This window comes from Chelonia mydas, chromosome 3 (genome assembly GCF_015237465.2).
Source record: "Chelonia mydas isolate rCheMyd1 chromosome 3, rCheMyd1.pri.v2, whole genome shotgun sequence".
NCBI classification, from domain to species: domain Eukaryota; kingdom Metazoa; phylum Chordata; order Testudines; family Cheloniidae; genus Chelonia; species Chelonia mydas.
Window position 1 is genome coordinate 60,209,927 of NC_057851.1, and position 19,872 is coordinate 60,229,798.

At 42.9% G+C, this 19,872-nt stretch overlaps 1 protein-coding gene across 3 annotated transcripts in view; it reads left to right on the plus strand.

Annotated features, from left to right (window-relative positions):
* Positions 1–18,914, plus strand: part of TTK (TTK protein kinase) — an 89,709-nt gene extending 70,795 nt beyond the window's left edge. For all 3 annotated transcript variants that reach the window (XM_043542560.1, XM_043542559.1, XM_043542561.1), the window contains 4 exons: positions 1,307–1,483; positions 10,877–10,967; positions 11,249–11,352; positions 18,471–18,914. In XM_043542560.1, coding sequence (XP_043398495.1) covers positions 1,307–1,483; positions 10,877–10,967; positions 11,249–11,352; positions 18,471–18,557 — 459 coding nt within the window. In that variant the 3' untranslated portion in view covers positions 18,558–18,914. The remainder of the gene's footprint in view (positions 1–1,306; positions 1,484–10,876; positions 10,968–11,248; positions 11,353–18,470) is intronic.
* The last annotated feature ends 958 nt before the right edge of the window (positions 18,915–19,872 follow it).

Genomic DNA, 19,872 nt, shown 5'->3' on the forward strand with positions numbered 1-19,872 from the left:
AGTGCTGCATGCTGTGGTCCCTGCCCTGTCATGTCCCTCTCTCCCATTTGCCTCTTAAATCAGGGCTTGCATGGGGTCCTCAAAGACAGGCTTACAGGCTGTGCTCTGCAGTGCCCGGGGCCGAGGAAATCCGCCCCTGATCAAATACTGTTCTTTAAGGATATTTTTGAGCTGCTCTGACTCTCTTACCTTGCATAAAGGTGCTTGACAGAGGGTGAAGCTTTCACTCTATATATTCATCAAAAGCTTCATTCATAAGGTCCTGCATGAAGGGTCCTGGCTTAGGAATCTAATATATCTAATTTTTGACCAAAGCCCAATGCATGTCAGGTAAGTAATATGGCATGGTGGTTGTGCCAGTGTCCTTCTATGACATCTGTAGACAAAAAGTAAGTTCTGTAGAAAACACAGATGCCTAGTGAAATGTCTTCATTTTAAAAATAAAGACAGCCCTACTCACTGGGGTGCAATTTTTATTAAACAGCCACTAACTCACCTTTCCTTCTAAGAGATCCATGTTGGTGGTTGTCAGATCCTCTGGCTTTGGAATCAGTAGTCTCTTCCCATTTATAATTTGATCATACACTGGTGATGGGGTTAGTGAGGAAAACGCTGAAGAAAAGAACTTCTGCATTATTGTCAGGGTCATATATCTCAATTGAGGCTAAACTGTGTCTCCTCCTCCCACTCCTCAATGACTGATTGATATGGAGGAAGTTCTGGGATCATGTACCACCAAAAACAAAACCCCAAACCAACAAAACAAAACCCTACATCATCATATCCCAGATAATGCAGTTGGTGGTTGTGTAGGAGAGGGAGTTTACTTTGCTTTTTTTATTCACCATCGTTGTGAAGAGATGCCAAGAGAAAAGAACTGTTTTAAGAAACTGTCAAAAGCAATATCAAGTTCAACTTTAAAATCAAATATTTTGTTTTAATTTTATCACTAACTCTTTAGCTTTTTAAGTTGGGAAAGACAATCTAGTCCTCATAAAAATAATTCTTTAGAATATATTTATTTAGAAGTTAATATTGTAACAAGACACTCCAAGATTTGTGTTTATGGTGTAATAATGACATGTGTTGGCAGTTAATAGCACTCAGCCTTTGGCTTTTATTCATAATCATTAAGGCGGAACAACAGACTATGTAACACACCCCCTATTGTATCTTCTTGCTTAAGTGAAATTATATTACACAAAGTAAATGATGATTGGTAACTATGAGAAGAGATCATTCCCTTTTAAACTAAAGTAATTCATATTATTATTATTATTCAGATAATTACTTTGTTTGTTTTTAGATAAGTCCCAAAAGTGATGTTTGGTCATTGGGATGCATTTTATATTGTATGACTTATGGGAGGACTCCGTTTCAGCACATAACAAATCAGATCACTAAACTTCATGCTATAATTGATCCTAGTTATGAAATAGAGTTCCCTGATATTGCAGAAAAAGATCTCCAGGATGTTTTAAAGGTAACTTTCTTTAATATTTTTAGTTTTTTAAAAAAAGTTGAATTCAGATTCAAGCGATGGTTGTTCCTTTACTAGACTCTTGTAATCTGAGTAGATGTGACTTGACTTCTTCAGAAACATTTTCTAATTTGGTTTCCAGATGGGCATAATTCTGATTGTGCATGTAATGATGGATATGACCACCAAAATGAAGATTAGTTAATGCTCAGGCTAACTATATGGCTTCCTCTAGCTTGAACATGGTTTTTCAGCTCAATTTGCAAATGTTATAAATAATTGTATAGATTAGGCAGTATGACCTGGTTGATTTGGCTGAGTCACAATACAAGTGCAACATACGCTCTTCCCAGAAAAAATGCTTTTTCCCCTACTCCCCACAAATTGGAACCTAGCCAAATTTTTCATGTCTCTAAAAAACCAAAACTGAGTCCAGTTGAGTTTCTGACAGTGCTATCTAGCAGGGAATATAGATTCAGAATCCAGACACTGCTCTTGACCTGGCAAAGGCAGTTAACCCTTTGATGGGTTGTTAGGGCATGTTTGTGGAGCATAAACTGAGAAACTTAATAGAAATACTAATGATTTTTTGTTGCATAATGTAAAACTGAATCACAACCAGTTGTATTACATGATCCCTTTTTAATAATAGGTATGTTGTATTTGATCTTCAAAATGTATATTGTAGCATAACATCAGTTCTCCAAAAGTTAGGGTTGGCAGCACTTTCTGTTTAATGGTCAACTTTTCTAAGGGCTCTAAAATCCACATGCTTACTTGGATTGTCTTGAACCTTGTTGTGTTTCATGAGGGTACAGGGTAGTAGTGTTAGTGGGGATGTGGGTGAGAATACTTACAGAGAAGAAAGGAGCAGTCATCACATCTCAGAGCTATTGTTTCACACTGTATTCATCTCCATGGAGTGTTTTCATTCAGGTGAGAACATCCCATTGAAATAAATGAGCTACTTCACCCCTCTGTTTCTGATGTTGTAAATGGATGTGGGAAGTAGTTGAAAGAGTGGGGAGGAAAGGAAGGGATCAGAGCTATTCAGTGGGGGGAATGTCACATGGGATTTCAGTTATGCCCGTCCAAAACTCCCACATCTATCAATCAATGGTAGGTACTTATTTGGCCCATGTCACTGTAGTATCTGAGCACCTCACAATCTTTAATTTATTTATCCTTACGATGCCCCTGTGAGGTAGGGAAGTACTTTTTTTCCCCACACAGTGCACAGTTCTTTAAGTGCTTGCTCATGTCGATTTCAAGTAGTTTTGCACGCGCTGCGTGCACAGTCGTCAGTAGGTTTTTCCCCTAGCAGTACCCGTTAGGTCGGCTGAGGAGTCCCCTGAAGTCACGCCTTCATGGTGGTGCATATAAGTCCCTGCCAACCCGCCACCTCTTCAGTTCCTTCTTACCACTAGTGACAGTCGTTGGAGCTGTGTGTCTCACTTGCCTCGGCAAGCATTTCCCCTAGTGATTGAACTTTGATTACACTGTAAATAGTTAATTAGTTAGTGTTAGTCTTCATAGTTAGTTAGTTAGAAGTAGGGGGCTTTCCCCCCCCTCCTCTGACCCCAGTTTTCTCCCCTCTTGGAGTTCGGGGCATGCCTCGATCCCAAGGGTTTAAGCCATGCAGGACTTGCCCCAAGCCCACGCCAACGGATGACCTCCATGACTCCTGCCTGAAGTGTCTGAGGGAGGCGCATCAAACAGATCGCTGCAAGATCTGTAAAGGGTTCTGCCCGAGAACGAAGCTAAGCGGGTGGAGAGGAAGTATTTTGTTCCCTCTAAGGGATATGAATATTTATTTACTCATCTGCAGCCAGGTTCGCTAGTCGTGGTGGTGGCGAATGAGAGAGACGGGCAGCAGGGCCCAACCCCAAAATCCAAGGATTCAAAGAAGCTGTACCTCTTTGGCTGGAAGGTGTACTCCACCGGGGGGGCTCCAGCTTCGGATTGCTAACCAGCAAGCAATCCTTAGTAGATATCATTTCAATTCATTGGACTCCATGATGAAATTTAAGGAATTGGTGTTGTCAAACTCTAGGATGGAGTTTGCTGCCATAGCAGAGGATCGCAAGGCAGTGCAAGGACCTCTTTACAGGCCTTACTGGACGCGACAGATTCAGCCACACGAACCATGTCCTCTGCCATAGCCATGAAGAGGAATTCGTGACTCCAGGTGTCAGGCCTTCCACCAGAGGTCCAGCAAATAATTCAGGATTTGCCCTTTGACAGCATGGGGCTGTTTTTGGAGCAGACAGACTCCAAGTCCCACAGGCTGAAGGATTCGCGGGCAACATTAAAATAATTGGGTCTGCAAACCCCCACCACCCAGCAAAAGCATTTTAAGTCCCAGCCCCCTCTGCACTTCTACCCTCCCCAGCCTAGGCAAGACTTCCCCAGGAAGTGGGGCAAGAATGGCAAGCATAAGCATCCACAGCCCAGTCAAGGCCAGGGCTTGGCGAGGGAGTGATCAGGTTCTAACCAAGCCTTTTGAAGGGGCACCTGGAGGCAACACATCTGACCACACACTGGATCCTTCTCCCTGTTTTCTGAATCATCCCCCATTTCTACCACGTACGGTCCCAGATAACCTCAGATCGCTGGGTCCTTCACACTGTAGAAGTGAGATATTCTCTCCAATTCTGCTCCTCCCCTCTCTCCCACCACCTCTTCCCCGTCCATCTTCAGGGACCCTTCTCACGAGCAGTTCCTCTTGCAGGAGGTTCAGATGCTCCTTGCTGCGGGAGCAGTAGAGGAGATTCCTCAGGAGCTAAGGGGCAAGGGATTCTACTCCCGATATTTCCTAATCCCCAAAGCCAAAGGATCTCAGACCCATCCTTGACCTGCGAGGCCTCAATAGATTTATGAAGAAGTTGAGGTTCCACATGGTCTCTCTGACTGCCATCATCCCATCTCTGGATCCAGTACACTGGTACGTCAAGGATGTGTACTTCCACATATCGATAATTCCAGCCCACAAACATTTTCTCAGGTTTGTAGTGAACCACAGCTATTACCAGTTTATGGTCCTCCCCTTCCATCTGTTAGCAGGCCCTTGAGTTTTTACCAAGTGCATGGCAGTCATAGCCACCTTCCTGAGAAGAAGGCAGGTGCAGGTCTTCCATTACCGCAACGACTGGTTGGTCAGGGGCCACTCCAGGGCGCAAGTGGAGCAACACATCAACCTAATGAGATCCACCTTCGACAGGCTGGGTCTCCTTCTGAAATGTACACAAATCAACTCTTTCCACACTCAGAGAATACCGTTTATTGGTCTTTGGTCAGGCCAGAGCCTTCCTGCCAGAGTCTCGTTTTCAGACAATGCAAGACATCATACAAGGCTTCAAGCAATACCCCACCACCACAGCAAGGAATTGTTTGAAGCTCCTTGCACATATGGCAACTCGTACATATGTGGTACAGCACGTGAGACTGAGGCTCAGACCTCTCCAGGCCTGGGCATGACAGTCTGGACAAGGTGGTTACACTCCCACTGCCAGTTCTCGGGTCTCTCCAGTGGTGGCTCAACCCACAGGCGGTATGCACAGGGGTCCTCTTCTCCAAAACACAGCCCTTGCTGTCCCTGGTTACAGATGCGACAGCTTTGGGGTGGGGAGCTCATCTGGGAGAATTCAGGACCCAAGGTTTTCGGTCATAAGATGAGCGCCCACTTCACATCAACATCAAGGAGCTGAGACCAGTCCACCTGGCATGCCAAATCTTCCAGGCCCACTTGCAAGGGAAATGCGTGGTGCTGATGATGGACAACACGACCACAATGTTTTATATAAAACAAGCAGGGAAGAGCTTGTTCCTCTCCCCTATGTCAGGAAGCCCTCAAGCTCTGGGACTTCTGCATAGCCCACTCAGTTCACCCTAACCCTAACCCACAGGGAGCGGGCCGCACTCATACTGATAGCGGCAACCTGGCCTCGCCAGCACTGGTATACGATGCTCCTGGTGCTATCAGTGCACAACCCAATCACATTGCCTTTCCTTCTGGAGCACTTTGCCTTTCCTTCTGAGCACTCAAGACCATGGCTGTCTCCAGCATCCCAGCCTAGAGTCTCTCCACCTTACAGCTGGGAAACTTCCTGGCTAAAACCAGTAGAACTAATGTGCTCTGAGCCTGTTAGGGAGGTTTTCCATGGCCAAGTGGAAGAGATTCTCAATCTGGTGCTCGCAAGGTCACGGTCCTCCGACACAGGCACTGATAGTCGAAAATGAGAGATCTGCTGCACTTAAAGAAGCAGGACCTGTTGGTCTCATCGATAACGGTTCACCTACTCACCATTTCAGCATCCCACCTGGGTGTAGTTAGCTGTTCAGTCTTCTCCAACCCGATGGTCAGCCGGTTTCTTAAAGGTCTTCACAGAATATACCCGCAGGTTAGGCCAGCCAATCCTGACTTGGGGCCTTAATATAGTTCTTTCAAGACTAAGGGGGCCCCCCTTGAGCCCTTAGCGACTTGCTCTCTACTCTACCTGTCATGGAAAGTGGCATTCCTGGTCACAGTAACATCAGCAGGAAGAGTCCGAACTTAAGGTGTTAACCTCTGACCCTCCTTACACCATTTTTTATAAGGACAAGGTGCAGCTTAGGCCTCACCCAGCCTTTCCCCTAAAGGTCATCTCTCAATTTCATGCCAATCAGGACGTTTTTCTCCCAGTCTTTTACCCTAAGCCACACGCTAACAGTCGGGAGCAAAGACTCCACTCCTTGGACGTTCAGCGAGCATTGGCCTTTTATATCAAGTGCACGTTTCGTAAGTCGAATCGGTTGTTCAAAGTAGCAGACAGGATGAAGGGCCTCCTAGTGTCTTCTCAAAGAATTTAATTGTGGATCATGTCCTGTATTTGGGCATGTTACAATTTGGCAAAGATACCTGCCCCTGCACTAACGGCACGTTCTACAAGAGCGTAGGCCTCCTCGGCGACATTCCTGGCCCAGGTCCCAATCCAGGAGATCTGCAGGGTGGCAATGTGGTCGTCTGTCTACACGTTCACCTCTCATTATGCCATTACCCAGCATGCCAGGGACAATGCAGCATTTGGCCTAGCAGTGCTTCAGCCAGCAATTCCATGAACTCCAACCCCACCTCTTAGCAAGGCTTGGGAGTCATCTATTTGGAATTGATATGAGCAAGCACGTGAAGAAAAGTTACCTACGTTTCGTAACTGTTCTTACTGAGATGTGTTGCTCAGTCCATTCTAAGACCCACCTGCCTTCCCCTCTGTCAGAGTTTCCCAGCAAAAAGGAACTGAAGAGGTGGCGGGTCAGCAGGGACTTATATGCACCACCATGAAGGCGCAACTCCAGGAGGCTCCACACCCGACCCAATGGGTACTGCTAGGAAAAAACCTTGCGACGACTGTGCACATGGCACGTGCACACCTACTTGGAATGGACATAAGCAACACATCTCTAAGAACAACAGTTATGAAGGTGGGTAACTGTTCTTTTTCCCCACGAAACGCACAGTCAACCTGTTGAACTCCTTGCCAGAGGATGTTGTCAAGGCCAAGACTATAACAGGGTTAAAAAAGCACTAGATAAATTCATGGAGGATAGGTCCATCAATGGCTATTAGCCAGGATGGGCAGGGATGGTATCCCTAGCCTCTGTTTGCCAGAAGCTGGGAATGGGCTAAGGGATGGATCACTTGATGATTACCTGTTCCGTTCATTCCGTCTGGGGCACTTGGCATTGGCCACTGTCGGAAGACAGGATACCGGGCTAGATGGACTTTTGGTCTGACCAAGTATGGCCATTCTTATGTTCTCACGTACCATTATCCCCATTTCCACAGAAGGGAAATTAAAGTATACAGACTTAGACTTCCTATGTGACCATAAGCAAGTCTATCGTAGAGTAGGGAATGGAACCCAGGAGTCCCAGGTCCTATGCACTGGACCATGCTTCTTCTCATGCCCCTCCCCCCGTGTCTGCCCCACTGATCTCATGCTTGTTCCTGCAGCCTCTCTCCAGCTCCTCATCTTGTGTGTCCCATGCTGACTCCTGCCTCTCTGTGGGGAAGATGGTTGGAGAGGGAGAGCCAGGCTGTGTTGCACAGGCAGAGAGAACAGAGAGGAGATGATACAGAAGCAGTGAAGGGACTGACATGCGGTCATTCTTTGGCTGGGATAATCATTGCCTACGAGCCAAAGGCAGTGAAAGGGGAGAGCTGGGCAGTGGTAAATCGGGGAGCTGAGAATTTATTTATTTATTTATTTTCAATGAAGGAAACTAAATGCCGTGAAATTTCATTAACATAAAGTTAAGGATGTCCAGTGGTGCCTAGTGCCTTCCAGAATATGGAGAGTGTCTGTCTAAATTTAAACTTCTGAAAACCAGGAAATATAAGTAAAGTACACACTAGCCACCCAACCCAACGTTAACTTTATCCTCTGAATGATGCCCCATTATGCCAATACCACATACTATCATTCAACCCTTACAGATGTTACAGAACACTTTGGGAACAAAGCACCTGAGCACTGTAGGACAAAAATCTAACTCTTTCTCCTTGGAAAAGCAATGCTCAAGGTTAGGTCAGGCATAGCAAACAGGAGCTAACTATACTTGGCCTACACCCAAACCGTCCCAGGTTTGCTAAATGTTACCATGCCTCCCCACTTGTCCTGAGAATTCCTTCTGAGACCTTGTTTTCACTTTTATCCCTCACTCCTTGGAGGCTACTGTCATATATGCCACCTGAGTGCTGGGATTCCCCATGGCAAGAAGACACCATTGTGCTCCTCTGTGGACAGTCTACAAAACTCGGCATTAAAATGAGGCATACTTGAACCTTTAAAAACACACAGGTGCCTCTTACCACATTGCACATTGTGTTGTTCCTTGACTTTAGCAAAGCTTTTGACACGGTCTCCCACAGTATTCTTGCCAGCAAGTTAAAGTAGTATGGGCTGGATGAATGGACTATAAGGTGGATAGACAGCTGGCTAGATTGTCGGGCTCAACGGGTAGTGATCAATGGCTCCATGTCTAGTTGGCAGCCGGTATCAAGTGGAGTGCCCCAGGGGTCGGTCCTGGGGCCGGTTTTGTTCAATATCTTCATTAATGATCCGGAGGATGATGTGGATTGCACCCTCAGCAAGTTTGCAGATGACACTAAACTGGGAGGAGTGGAGAGAAGGGATAGGATACAGAGGGACCTAGACAAATTGGAGCATGGGGCCAAAAGAAATCTGATGAGGTTCAACAAGGACAAGTGCAGAGTCCTGCACTTAGGACGGAAGAATCCAATGCACCACTACAGACTAGGGACCGAATGGCTCTGCAGCAGTTCTGCAGAAAAGGACCTAGGGGTTACAGTGAACGAGAAGTTGGATATAAGTCAACAGTATGCCCTTGTAGCCAAGCAGGCCAATGGCATGTTGGGATGTATAAGTAGGGGCATTGCCAGCAGATCGAGCGAAGTGATCGTTCCCCTCTATTCGACATTGGTGAGGCCTCATCTGGAGTACTGTGTCCAGTTTTGGGCCCCACACTACAAGAAGGATGTGGAAAAATTGGAAAGAGTCCAGCGGAGGGCAACAAAAATGATTAGGGGACTGGAACACATGACTTATGAGGAGAGGCTGAGGGAACTGGGGAGGTTTAGTCTTCAGAAGAGAAGAATGAGGGGGAATTTGATAGCTGCTTTCAAGTACCTGAAAGGAGGTTCCAAAGAGGATGGCTCTAGACTGTTCTCAGTGGTAGCGGATGACAGAACAAGGAGCAATGGTCTCAAGTTGCAGAGGGGGAGATTTAGGTTGGATATTAGGAAAAACTTTTTCACTAGGAGGGTGGTGAAACACTGGAATGCGTTACCTAGGGAGGTGGTGGAATCTCCTTCCCTAGAAGTTTTTAAGGTCAGGCTTGACAAAGCCCTGGTTGGGATGATTTAATTGGGGATCGGTCCTGCTTTGAGCAGGGGGTTGGACTAGATGACCTCCTGAGGTCCCTTCCAACCCTGATATTCTATGATTCTATGAATAACAGCTCTGCCAAGCAGTTCCAACTAATTTCTCCACCATTCAATATAGCTACACCTAACACAGTGAAGGCAGTTGGAGCACATCTAGATAAATGCTGGAATTCAAGGCTGTGGAGCACAACACACGGTGGTGTGTTAGAACTTTCTCATGTCTGTCTATTATGGTACACCGCTTTATTGAACCATTCTCTGCGACTTTTGTGAATTCCAGGGGACAGAATTTAGGTTGCATTGCGGGGGTAGTGTATACAGTATTTTCCGGTTTTCAGAGATTTAAATTTAGTCACTCTCCACGTTTTGGGAGCCTACTGGGCAATCTTAACTCTGTTAATGAAATTTCTTGGCATCTAATTTCTGCACAAATGTGACTAAATCTGCAGCTATTACATTCATGTTAATAAAAATTAATGTAACTGCATAATTAGAATTCCTATTCATGATAGGTTTTTAAAAAACCTCCAGTTCTGAATTTAAAAGTAAAAAAGGTGTATTCCAAAGTGATCTGTCCAAACAGAACCAAGTCAAAGGCTCCATTGTTACTATATCTCTTCTGTAAGTTGTAACCTCTCAGGTAAGTTGTGTCTTCATTTAAAACACAACTAGAGGATAGCTGTATCCTGGTTCACTAGTGCCAAGGTAATTGCCACCCATGAAAGTCTATTATGATTATTAGCTGATGTAGTTTAGGATTAAGCATTGATAATATGGGGTGTGGAGGTATATGTTTGTTAACCCCGTGACATGAAAAGTTACAACTCCGATCTAGATCTTGAATTGATTTTTTTGTGTAGCTGGGATTTTGACAGTTAGGAAAAATATTTCTGGTTGAACTAAATGTTTTGTTTTGACTTTCTGTTATTTTTTAATAAAATTGAAGGAAATTTTGAAACCGTCATTTCAAGTAGAATTTTTTTCTACACAAATTTGTGAAATGTTTAGTTGGTCAGAATCTGCTTCCTTCTCTTCCCCACCCCTCCCTCCCCCAAAAAAATTTGCTCAAAATATTTTTCCCAGTTCTATTCCTAACTAAACTATGTCAGACTACTTTGGCATTTACAACAAGAGGTCCTCTTACTCCTCATGCCTACAAAGGAGTGATATTACAGGAGTATTTCAGTTTCTCTTCTGTGAAGAGGGGATTTCTAGGCATCTTGGTTTTAAGAGATGGGGATCCATACATGTGTTACAGCTTCTTTCCAGTTCAACAGATACAGCTAATTTGATATTATCCTACCAAAACAAGTTTTATAAGTTACAGATTTGTACATGGATACCAGCATAGCTGTAATGATTCAGGAAATTGAGCATATGTATTTAACTTCAGGAAACAAAGCTTCAACTATTCACCCCCTCAACCCACTTTTTCAATCTTTTTGTTTTTGTAGCACTGTTTAATAAGGAACCCTAAACAAAGAATATCAATTTCTGAATTGTTGACTCATCCATATGTGCACATTCAAACCTATCCACAGACAGGTAATTTTTACATTTTATAATAGTTATATCACAATAAATTAGTGAACATTTTCTAGATTTCTCTACATTTATTTTGATTTTAAAGAAGAATGCCTTTTTTGTGTGCATTCTCCAGTTATTGGAGTTATGCATAAGTGTTTCTGGTACACTTGTGTATGTGTTGGCAAGGGCTCCGGTATCTTAATTCTGAAATTCTTATATATTCAAAATAAAAGACTGATTGTATACATTTTGTAAATTACACTTAGAATGCGGGTTTCAACATAACTATATTTGAATAGCCGTAGGTGGCCTGAATACAAAAGGAACAACAGAAGAAATGAAGCGCATCCTTGGCCAACTTATTGGTCTGAACTCTCCTAACTCTATTTCTAGAGCTGCTAGAGTGAGTACAGTTTTTAAACCAATATACTGTTCACATTTCATTAAAATATAATCGGTTTAGTTAAAATAAGTGTGTGCATCACAAAGCTAATAGAAGTAAGTATTTCAAAACTTTATCCCCCGATATAGAGGAGACGTTCAATACTGTCATGAAACTTGCAGGTTAGTAAATTACCATTTCTAATGATCCTCGAGTGGAGTGGGAGTTAGACTGGTGGTGGTAACAGGATCTTTTTTCGTCTCCTTGCCTTGCGCAATAAACATTTCTCCCTAGTTTTCCTGTGCTGACTACATTTTTGGTTTTTTCTCTCTCTCACTCAGAGCCTATGTCTTGTTGTTCTGCCCTGACCCTAACACTGCAGCACTTTCCTGTAATCAATATGGATGAATGAGCAAATCTTCGTGTCCATCAGGCAGCCAGTCCAGATGCAGGGTTTTATTTCTGCTGTTTTTGGTATTGAGGCATGCTTCCCCAGTTATTCCTCTCTATCTCTGGAAGCAGCTAGTACCCCTCTGCTCTGCCCCTCTGTCACCTTTCTTCCAGGCCTCAGAAGAGCCCCAGATGACATTCCAGAAAAAGATAGGGAAGAGCAGCTTAAAATGTACCTCCTTTGCCTCTCCCTGCAGTCTTAGACAGTGGGTCCATTCTGGCAATCTGCCCCACTCCATGGCCAGTCTTCAACGGGGTTGGGAGTGCCTTTTAACTGGGCAACTGTTCTGTTTTATTAGCACTCCACCCTAGTGAGATGGCTGACTGCTCCCAACTCCCCACAGATAACTGAGAAGGTCTCCAGGAGGGCTTTGGTCCAGTCTGGAGCTTACAAGACAACAGTAGAGGTAGGGAATACAGTCTGTCTCTGGGAGGTTGGCCGGAGGAACCTCCTTCCCTCCCAATAGGGAATCACTTCAATCAGGCGCCCTGGCCTTCCCACTCTTCTGTTTTTCCACAAAGAATCTTCTCATCTTCCCAGCAAAAAAATAAAATCTACCCAAGAAATCTTCTGTTTCCCAGCAGGCCATCTCCCTCTTCCCTTGTCTTGAGGGACTTTTTCCAGTGCCCTATGGGCCAGGGGGAGCCTAATCCTTCTCTCAACCCCACCCCATTTCAGTTAAAGAGTCAGCCTGAGAAGGTGGGCTGGAAGTGGATCCAAACTAGCCAGCTGTACTGCAACTCCCCATTCCGCAAAAACCCTGTAAAAGGTGGGTGAGGGTTACTTGTCTCACACATATGGCAAACCTTTAAAATATCCACTGAACAGAAATGTTCATGAGACCGAGCTCCCCATTGTCCACCAAGGCAGCCCCAGAGAGCTGATATAGCCTATCCATCCTCCTACTGGGAAGATGGTAGAAATGTGATGTGCTTCTCACAAATTTTCATTCACCCTGTCCAAGAGCCACCTTAGGCTCTATAAACTGAATGTCTGATTTCCAGGATCCACCAGAAGACAGATTTGGCAATAGCTTTCAATTCTACAATTTCAATTCTCTAGAGGCCAGCCCTTTGTGACACAATCTTTCTATTCCCCCCGCCCCGGTTGGACAGGAAGGTATAAGAAGCTGTTCAGAATAGTTCAAACTGAGCAGCACTGTGGTCACTATCACTTCTTCGTGTAATTGTCTGTGTAAAGACCACTGCTGGGGCACTGGAGTCTTTTGATCAGCAATATGTTTTGGAGCAGCACATGCGCTCAATGTCCTCATGTCTCTAGAAGAGGGATGCCCCAACCACCCCATAGTTCCTTCTCACAACCCATAGCTTCTAGTCAGAGGTTTCACACAAAGCTTCTTTGTACATCATGTAGTCTCTTTTTATGTGTAAATTCTTGTAAATAATTAGTTGATTAGTACTTAGATTGGGTTTAGTGATAGAAATGTTTTATAGCGTTTCCATTTCTTGGTTTGGAAACTTTCCTTTTCTTTCTTGTAAGGTTCTTTATACTGCTGCAGTCTCATCATGACTGAGCACAAGTCCCCATGATTTAAGAATTGTACATCATGTGGGGCAGTAATGCTATTAAATAGCCATACAAGATGCCTAACTTTTCTGGGTGAAGGGCACGTTACTGACGTGCTGTTTGTAAATCTGTTTCTAAGAAGATATATTGAGCAAGATAATCTCATCTTAAGATGTTTCTCTTCAGCAGTTTATGCACTGAACTCGCTGGTACCAATAACATCAGTGCAGATTACAACTATGCCTATGGCCCCGCTACAGTCTTCGGCCATATCCTATCATACGTTACAGATCCCTTCGTTGCCATTAACCTCAATACCAACATCAACCTCGACTCATTCAGTGCCAAGGGTGTAACTTGTTACAAAAAGATGTTTCTTCTCCCAGTAGTGTCCCTGTGGGTGCTCCACTTTAGCTGTCAGTGCGTCCCTGCACCAGAGATTGGAGATTTTAGGTAGCAGTGCTCATTTGGGGTGCGTCTGCACAGTAGCTGGCCTTTGGCGCCTTGTGTAGCGCGTGCACGACACAACCTATTCAGTTCCTTCTCAACGTCCTCGGCTGCAGACAGAGCCCAGTGGCAGTGCTGCTTCTTCAAGGATCTTTAGAAAAGAAAATAGTTTACATCCTGGTTTTAGTGTTATAGCTCTTAGATTTAATTAGATTTTACTTAGCCAGTTTTTTGTTGTTTTTTTTTTATTTTAATTTCCTTTTGGTTTTGGTTCCTTAACTTAGTGGTAGAAATAAAGTTTCTTTTAACTAATTTCTATATATGTCTTTTTTCATTTTCCTTCCCAACTGGGAAAAATTAACGGATGTAATGCCAGGCTCACCCAGTTTTGAGAGATGCGACTCTTCCCACAAGGCGATACCGGTCTCTGACAGCTGCGCATCTCGTGTCCATTGCCTGGGGGAAATTCATATCCCCCAGAAATGTGCTCACTGTAGCAATTTAAAGGCAAGGGATCTCTGCCTTAAAATGATTTTGATGGAAAAGTCTCACTAGCCTCCTCAGGAGAAAACATCAGAATCACAGAGCAGTAAAAGTTCTAACAATGTCGATGCTCAGCCTTCCAAAGCTTCAAGGAAGTGAGCCACGACCTCCCCAAAATGGGACACTCAGAGAAAGAGGAGTTTCCCAGCGAAGTCTTTGCCCTCGGTGCCGAGCTCATCCAGAGAGAGCACCTGTGAGGCCCCGGGCACCTCCAGCATCTCAACAGCTGTTGGGCTCACTTCTGGTTTACCTCTTATGTTCCCTAAAAGCCTATGCTTCAGGGTTTCAGCTGGCCACCTGCAAGTGTGTCAGAGGGATTTCCCCTCTCCCCCATGTATTCAGGAGTGTGTTTTTCATTTCCTTTTCCTGAAGCATCAGGGATGACCACAGGTGGACATGGGACATTGGATGTGGAAGACCAGAGCTCTGAGGTGGCAGTGAGCTCTTTCTGTCTTGTGTTTTAGCTGACTTGGTCTTGCTTAACATGATCAGGGTCTAACTGATCTCCATACATGGGGTTTAGAAGGAATCTTCCACCAGGTCAGATTGGCAGTGAACTTGGGGAGTTTTCACTTTCCTTTGCAGTGTGTGGGTGCAGGTAACTTGCCAGGAATTTTGGGGGCATGTTCCACTGATAGTTTTACTATCTCTGAAATAGTAGATAGATCCACAGAGAGCCTGCAAAGGAGTCCATTTCCCTCTAAGATCCATGTGATGCGTGCATCTTCCCTAGAATGAGTAGACCATATAGACAATGTGCGAACTCAGGGTATTTGGTCACCTCAGGAAACATCACTTCACATAAACATACTGGAGTGGAGAGCTATCCATCAAATTTGTGAAGTCTTTCTGGCAAAGATCAAAGGCCTCTCTGTTCAAGTAACGACCAACACAACTGTTCTATTTTACCTAAACAAACAGGGATAAGCCAGATCCTCCCTACTGTGTTGGGAAGCAGTACAACATTGGAATTTCTGCATTCCTCATGATGTTACCTTAACAGCCATTCTGTTTCCAGGGATTCACAATTTACTAGTGGAGAACCTCAGCAGGGAATTCAGATAAAAGGTGATTCACTCCATTTTCTCAAGATGGAGTTTTCCCTCTATAGATCTGTTCCACTAGGGAAAACACGAGATGTCATTGATTCTGCTCCGGGGGAATGGCCCAAGATCCAATTCTAATCCCATGGCCCTTGGATACTATTATATGTATCTCCCAATTGCCATGATACCAAGAATTCGAAGGAAAATCAAGTAGAATGCAGCCACATTTAATTGTGATATTCCCCCACTTGGTCAAGGCAGTTTAGTATGCAAATCTCCAAAGGTATAGTTCAGCCACCAAATAACCTTACCTCTGTTCTAGGATGTAATATCTGAGTTAAAGACAGATCCTGTATCCAGATCCAATGAGACTCCATCTGACAGTAAGGATGCTGAATGGCTGATTTTATCAGAGAGACTACACAGGATCCACTTACCTCTCCAAATGGAAGAGGTTCTTAATATAGGTGTGTCAAGGTTCCTTCCCCACTCTGAACTCTAGGGTACAGATGTGGGGACCTGCATGAAAACCTCCTAAGCTTACTTTTACCAGCTTAGGTTAAAACTTCCCCAAGGTACAAACTATTTTACCTTTTGCCCTTGGACTTTATCGCTGCCACCACCAAACGTCTAACAGATATATAACTGGGAAAGAGCCCATTTGGAAACGTCTTTCCCCCCAAAATCCATACCCCCTTTCCTGGGGAAGGTTTGATAAAAATCCTCACCAAACCCTTTGGCTCTTAAGAACAGTGGAAAAAAAAACAATCAGATTCTTAAAAGAAGAATTTTAATAGAAGAAAACGTAAAAAGAATCACCTCTGTAAAATCAGAATGGTAAATACCTTACAGGGTAATCAGATTCAAAACATAGAGAATCCCCCTAGGCAAAACTTTAAGTTACAAAAAGACACAAACGGAATCTACATTCCATTCAGCACAGCTATTTTCTCAGCCATTTAAAGAAAACAGAATCTAACACATATCTAGCTAGATTACTTACTAAGTTCTCAGACTCCATTCCCGTGCTGTCCCCAGCAAAAGCATCACACAGACAGACACAGAGCCTTTGTTTCTCCTCCCCTCCAGCTTTGAAAGTATGTTATCTCCTCATTGGTCATTTTGGTCAGGTGCCAGCGAGGTTATCTTAGCTTCTTAACCCTTTACAGATGAAAGGGCTTTTCCTCTGGCCAGGAGGGATTTTAAAGGTGTTTACCCTTCCCTTTATATTTATGACAAGGTGCCATTAACATTATTTGTCTCCATCAGTCTAACATCTCAGTCCTAGATTGTCTTCTACATCTCAAGAACTCACACCTGTCTCTGAACTCTTTGAGACAGCTTTTTGCCCACCATACAGGGATTTTCTACTTTTTCTCACCCAAAGGTAGCAAGGTTTCTAAAATGCCTGGTAAGTCTTCACTTTAGCAAAGGAATACGTGCCTTCTGAGAACTTTAGATTTTGATTCTACTATATCCTCTGGTTTTACCCTTTCAGCCCCTTGTTCCATACTTCATCTCTCTATCAAAACGTCCTTCCTTGGTGGTAGTACCATCGACCAGAAGAATGAGAGAATTACAGTCTCTAATGGCAGACCCACCATACATGATTTTCCCTAATGACTAGATATCCTGAAACCAAACCTCAAGTTCTTACCTAAAGCAGTTTTGAATTTCATCTGAACCAAATAATACACCTTCGAGGTGAAGAAAAATTTCATTTCTTAGATGTATATGGAGCAATTTGTTTTTATTGAGAAAGGACTGAGCATATTAGGAAGTCTCAGACTTTTCGTGACATAAGCAGAGGGAGTTAAAGATGAGGCTGTTTCATCACAAAGAATTGCTAATAGAGTCCAGTGCAAGAGGAGATCCAATCAGCCAACTCCTAATAAACACCGACCTTCAAGAGTAACTGGACATTCCACAAGGACTCAGTCTATTTCTGTAGCCTCTCTCAGAAATCTACCAATTATGGACCTGTGTAACATGACACTTTTCCAGCTACATGTTGACACAACATTAGGCCATAGTAAGGGCATCCAGAGATGACACAAACTTGGCAGGACAGTTCTATGTTCACTAGATTCCTGGTACACGCCTTCAGCAAGGGCTACTGCTTGGGAGTCACCAGAAGTGGAATATATAGATGGATAATCACTCAAAGTTACTTATCTACATTATAATTGTGGTTAAGATGTGGTGTTTGTATGAATGTTCCATGACGTGCTTTCTGTCCTCATTACTTGGAGTCTATTAACATCAGGATTCCATATGGCAAAGGAAATAAAAGGTAATTAGGGCAGCGCTGCCCTTAATGCCATCGGTTAGAGGTTTGTGAGGATGTGTTGCCTTAATGGGTACAGCCCATCAGGTAAAAGCCTTCAGCTTGAGTATACTGGGCACACATGCACCAACGGTGTGGGTGGAAAGTATAAAAATAAAATATGGACAACATATCTCAAAGAACCAGAGTTACTGTGCAAGTAACAGTTTCATTCTATCCCGCATGCACTTCTGTGGCAGCTGTGTAATAACTCTGTTAGGTCTTCCTTGCCTGGATATGATCTCTAGTAGTCGGACCTATTTGTCCATATGGATGGCAGCCATTTGACAAAAACAAATTTCTCTTACTGCCCTAATTTTGCCCTGTAATGTGGCGATGTCAATATGGACACCTACCCAAGATGTCTCAACCAAATAATTTTTCTCCAGTTCCTCTATGGAACTCTACCTACTCGCATAGAAGAGGGGGAGAACTGGGTGCAAATACCTTCATCCTTCCATACTGGTATTGGTGTAATTTAGATCTGGGTGATTTTCAGTCCCTCCTCTGCCTGAATTGCTCAAAATGTTCATATTTATTTTCTTAGTGGTCTTGTTTTGTATGTTTTTCACCATCTGGACACTAAACTGCATTTAATGCTAGTACTGCTTTATCCTGTCTTCCTATTAATTTCCTCATATTTGCATATATCTGAAATTTTAGTGCTTGGTTTAGATGGTACTCATTACTGTCTATTGAAACAATTTTGTACACTATAGCATCATTTGTTACAAACAGACATTTGAATAAGTAATTCTTGGAATGACTATTTCTACCCCTTTATCTTTTTAAATTTCAGACTTTATACGAACAGTGCAACAGTGGTGAAAGTCTTGATGTATCTGCATTTACAAAACCTGGCAATCAAACACGGACAAAGAAATGATGTGCAGTAATGCATGATTTATTAGAAATGTGTAAAATAATTTTTATAAAAATATATATATTGATCTGCTCTTTTACAAAAAGGACGCTGACAGCATAAAGATCCTATATTTAAAGTAAATGTCATGATCTCTGTTGCAAATAATGCCATAGATAATTAATACAGAATTTAAAAAATCTAATATACTCTTTACCCTCTGCTGTCTGTTTACCATTTGAATGTCACTCTGGTTAAATAGTGAATGAGCTAGACCGTCACATTTTATGGTCCAGGTACTGGCACAAGGCTATAGAATTTGGATTGCAAATACTTGTGTGTGTATGTCTAAATAAAAAACAACTTTTTGAGGAAACTTTTTAAAAAAAGATGGGGGGAGGGGGATTTTTAGATTTCTATAAAACCCAAACTGTGGATCTAAAGTCCCTGACAGAGTCCTTGCAAGTACCACTTGGAAAGTATATTCTACAGTTTCGTTCTTTACAGTCCAACATAGTCAATATCGTTGACTTTCATTATGTCCAGTGGATTGTCTTAGACTTTTGGAAAACAAACACTTCTGTAATATTGTTAAAGTGCTAAAACACAGCATTGTTTGTTGATAAATGTAAATCTAACATCCTGGCTTTGAGATTTTCAGTTGTCATTGATTGATAAATGACACACTGGAAGTATTAATAAAACTCTGAAGAACAATGTAAATAAAGTGGCTTACACTGTATAAAAATTGTTCCTTGTAAATTCAGTTTTCTACTTGCTTCTTTTTTTTCAAGGCGCAAAATATTCTTAGAAAAATACTTAACTAGTTTTTGTGGTGTTCAGAAAATAGCTAAAATTTAATACTAGTTTTAAAAACCTCTTCAGTTAAAGTACTGTTCTGAACTTCACAGAAGATGCTTTAAAGGTGGTAGACCTATTACAAGAAGCTGAAATATGGTGTACAACGAGGATGCTTATGCCAAGATTTTTTTATACTTTTTAAATGTTTCAATTTTAAATGCTTATTGAATTTTAGGTATGCTTAAATAAATTAGCAAGAGAAATCAGATTAGAAAGTGGTCATTTACCTTTTGCTTTAAAGGTAAATCTTTTTGAAGGTTGTTTTGCCATCCTTAAAATTGTGCCCTTAAAAGCTAGTTGGCAAACTAGAAGTTTAACTTCTTGCACAAGCGTTTTTGTTAATACAATGTACGTGATTCATCATGACCTCTTTTAGTGTCCTTTTCTCCAAAGGTACCACTCCCACTCTTGAGTCAGGTATAAATAGCTGGAAGTCCTACAGTGATTACCTCCCCTACTGAGGGCTGTACTATCCCCT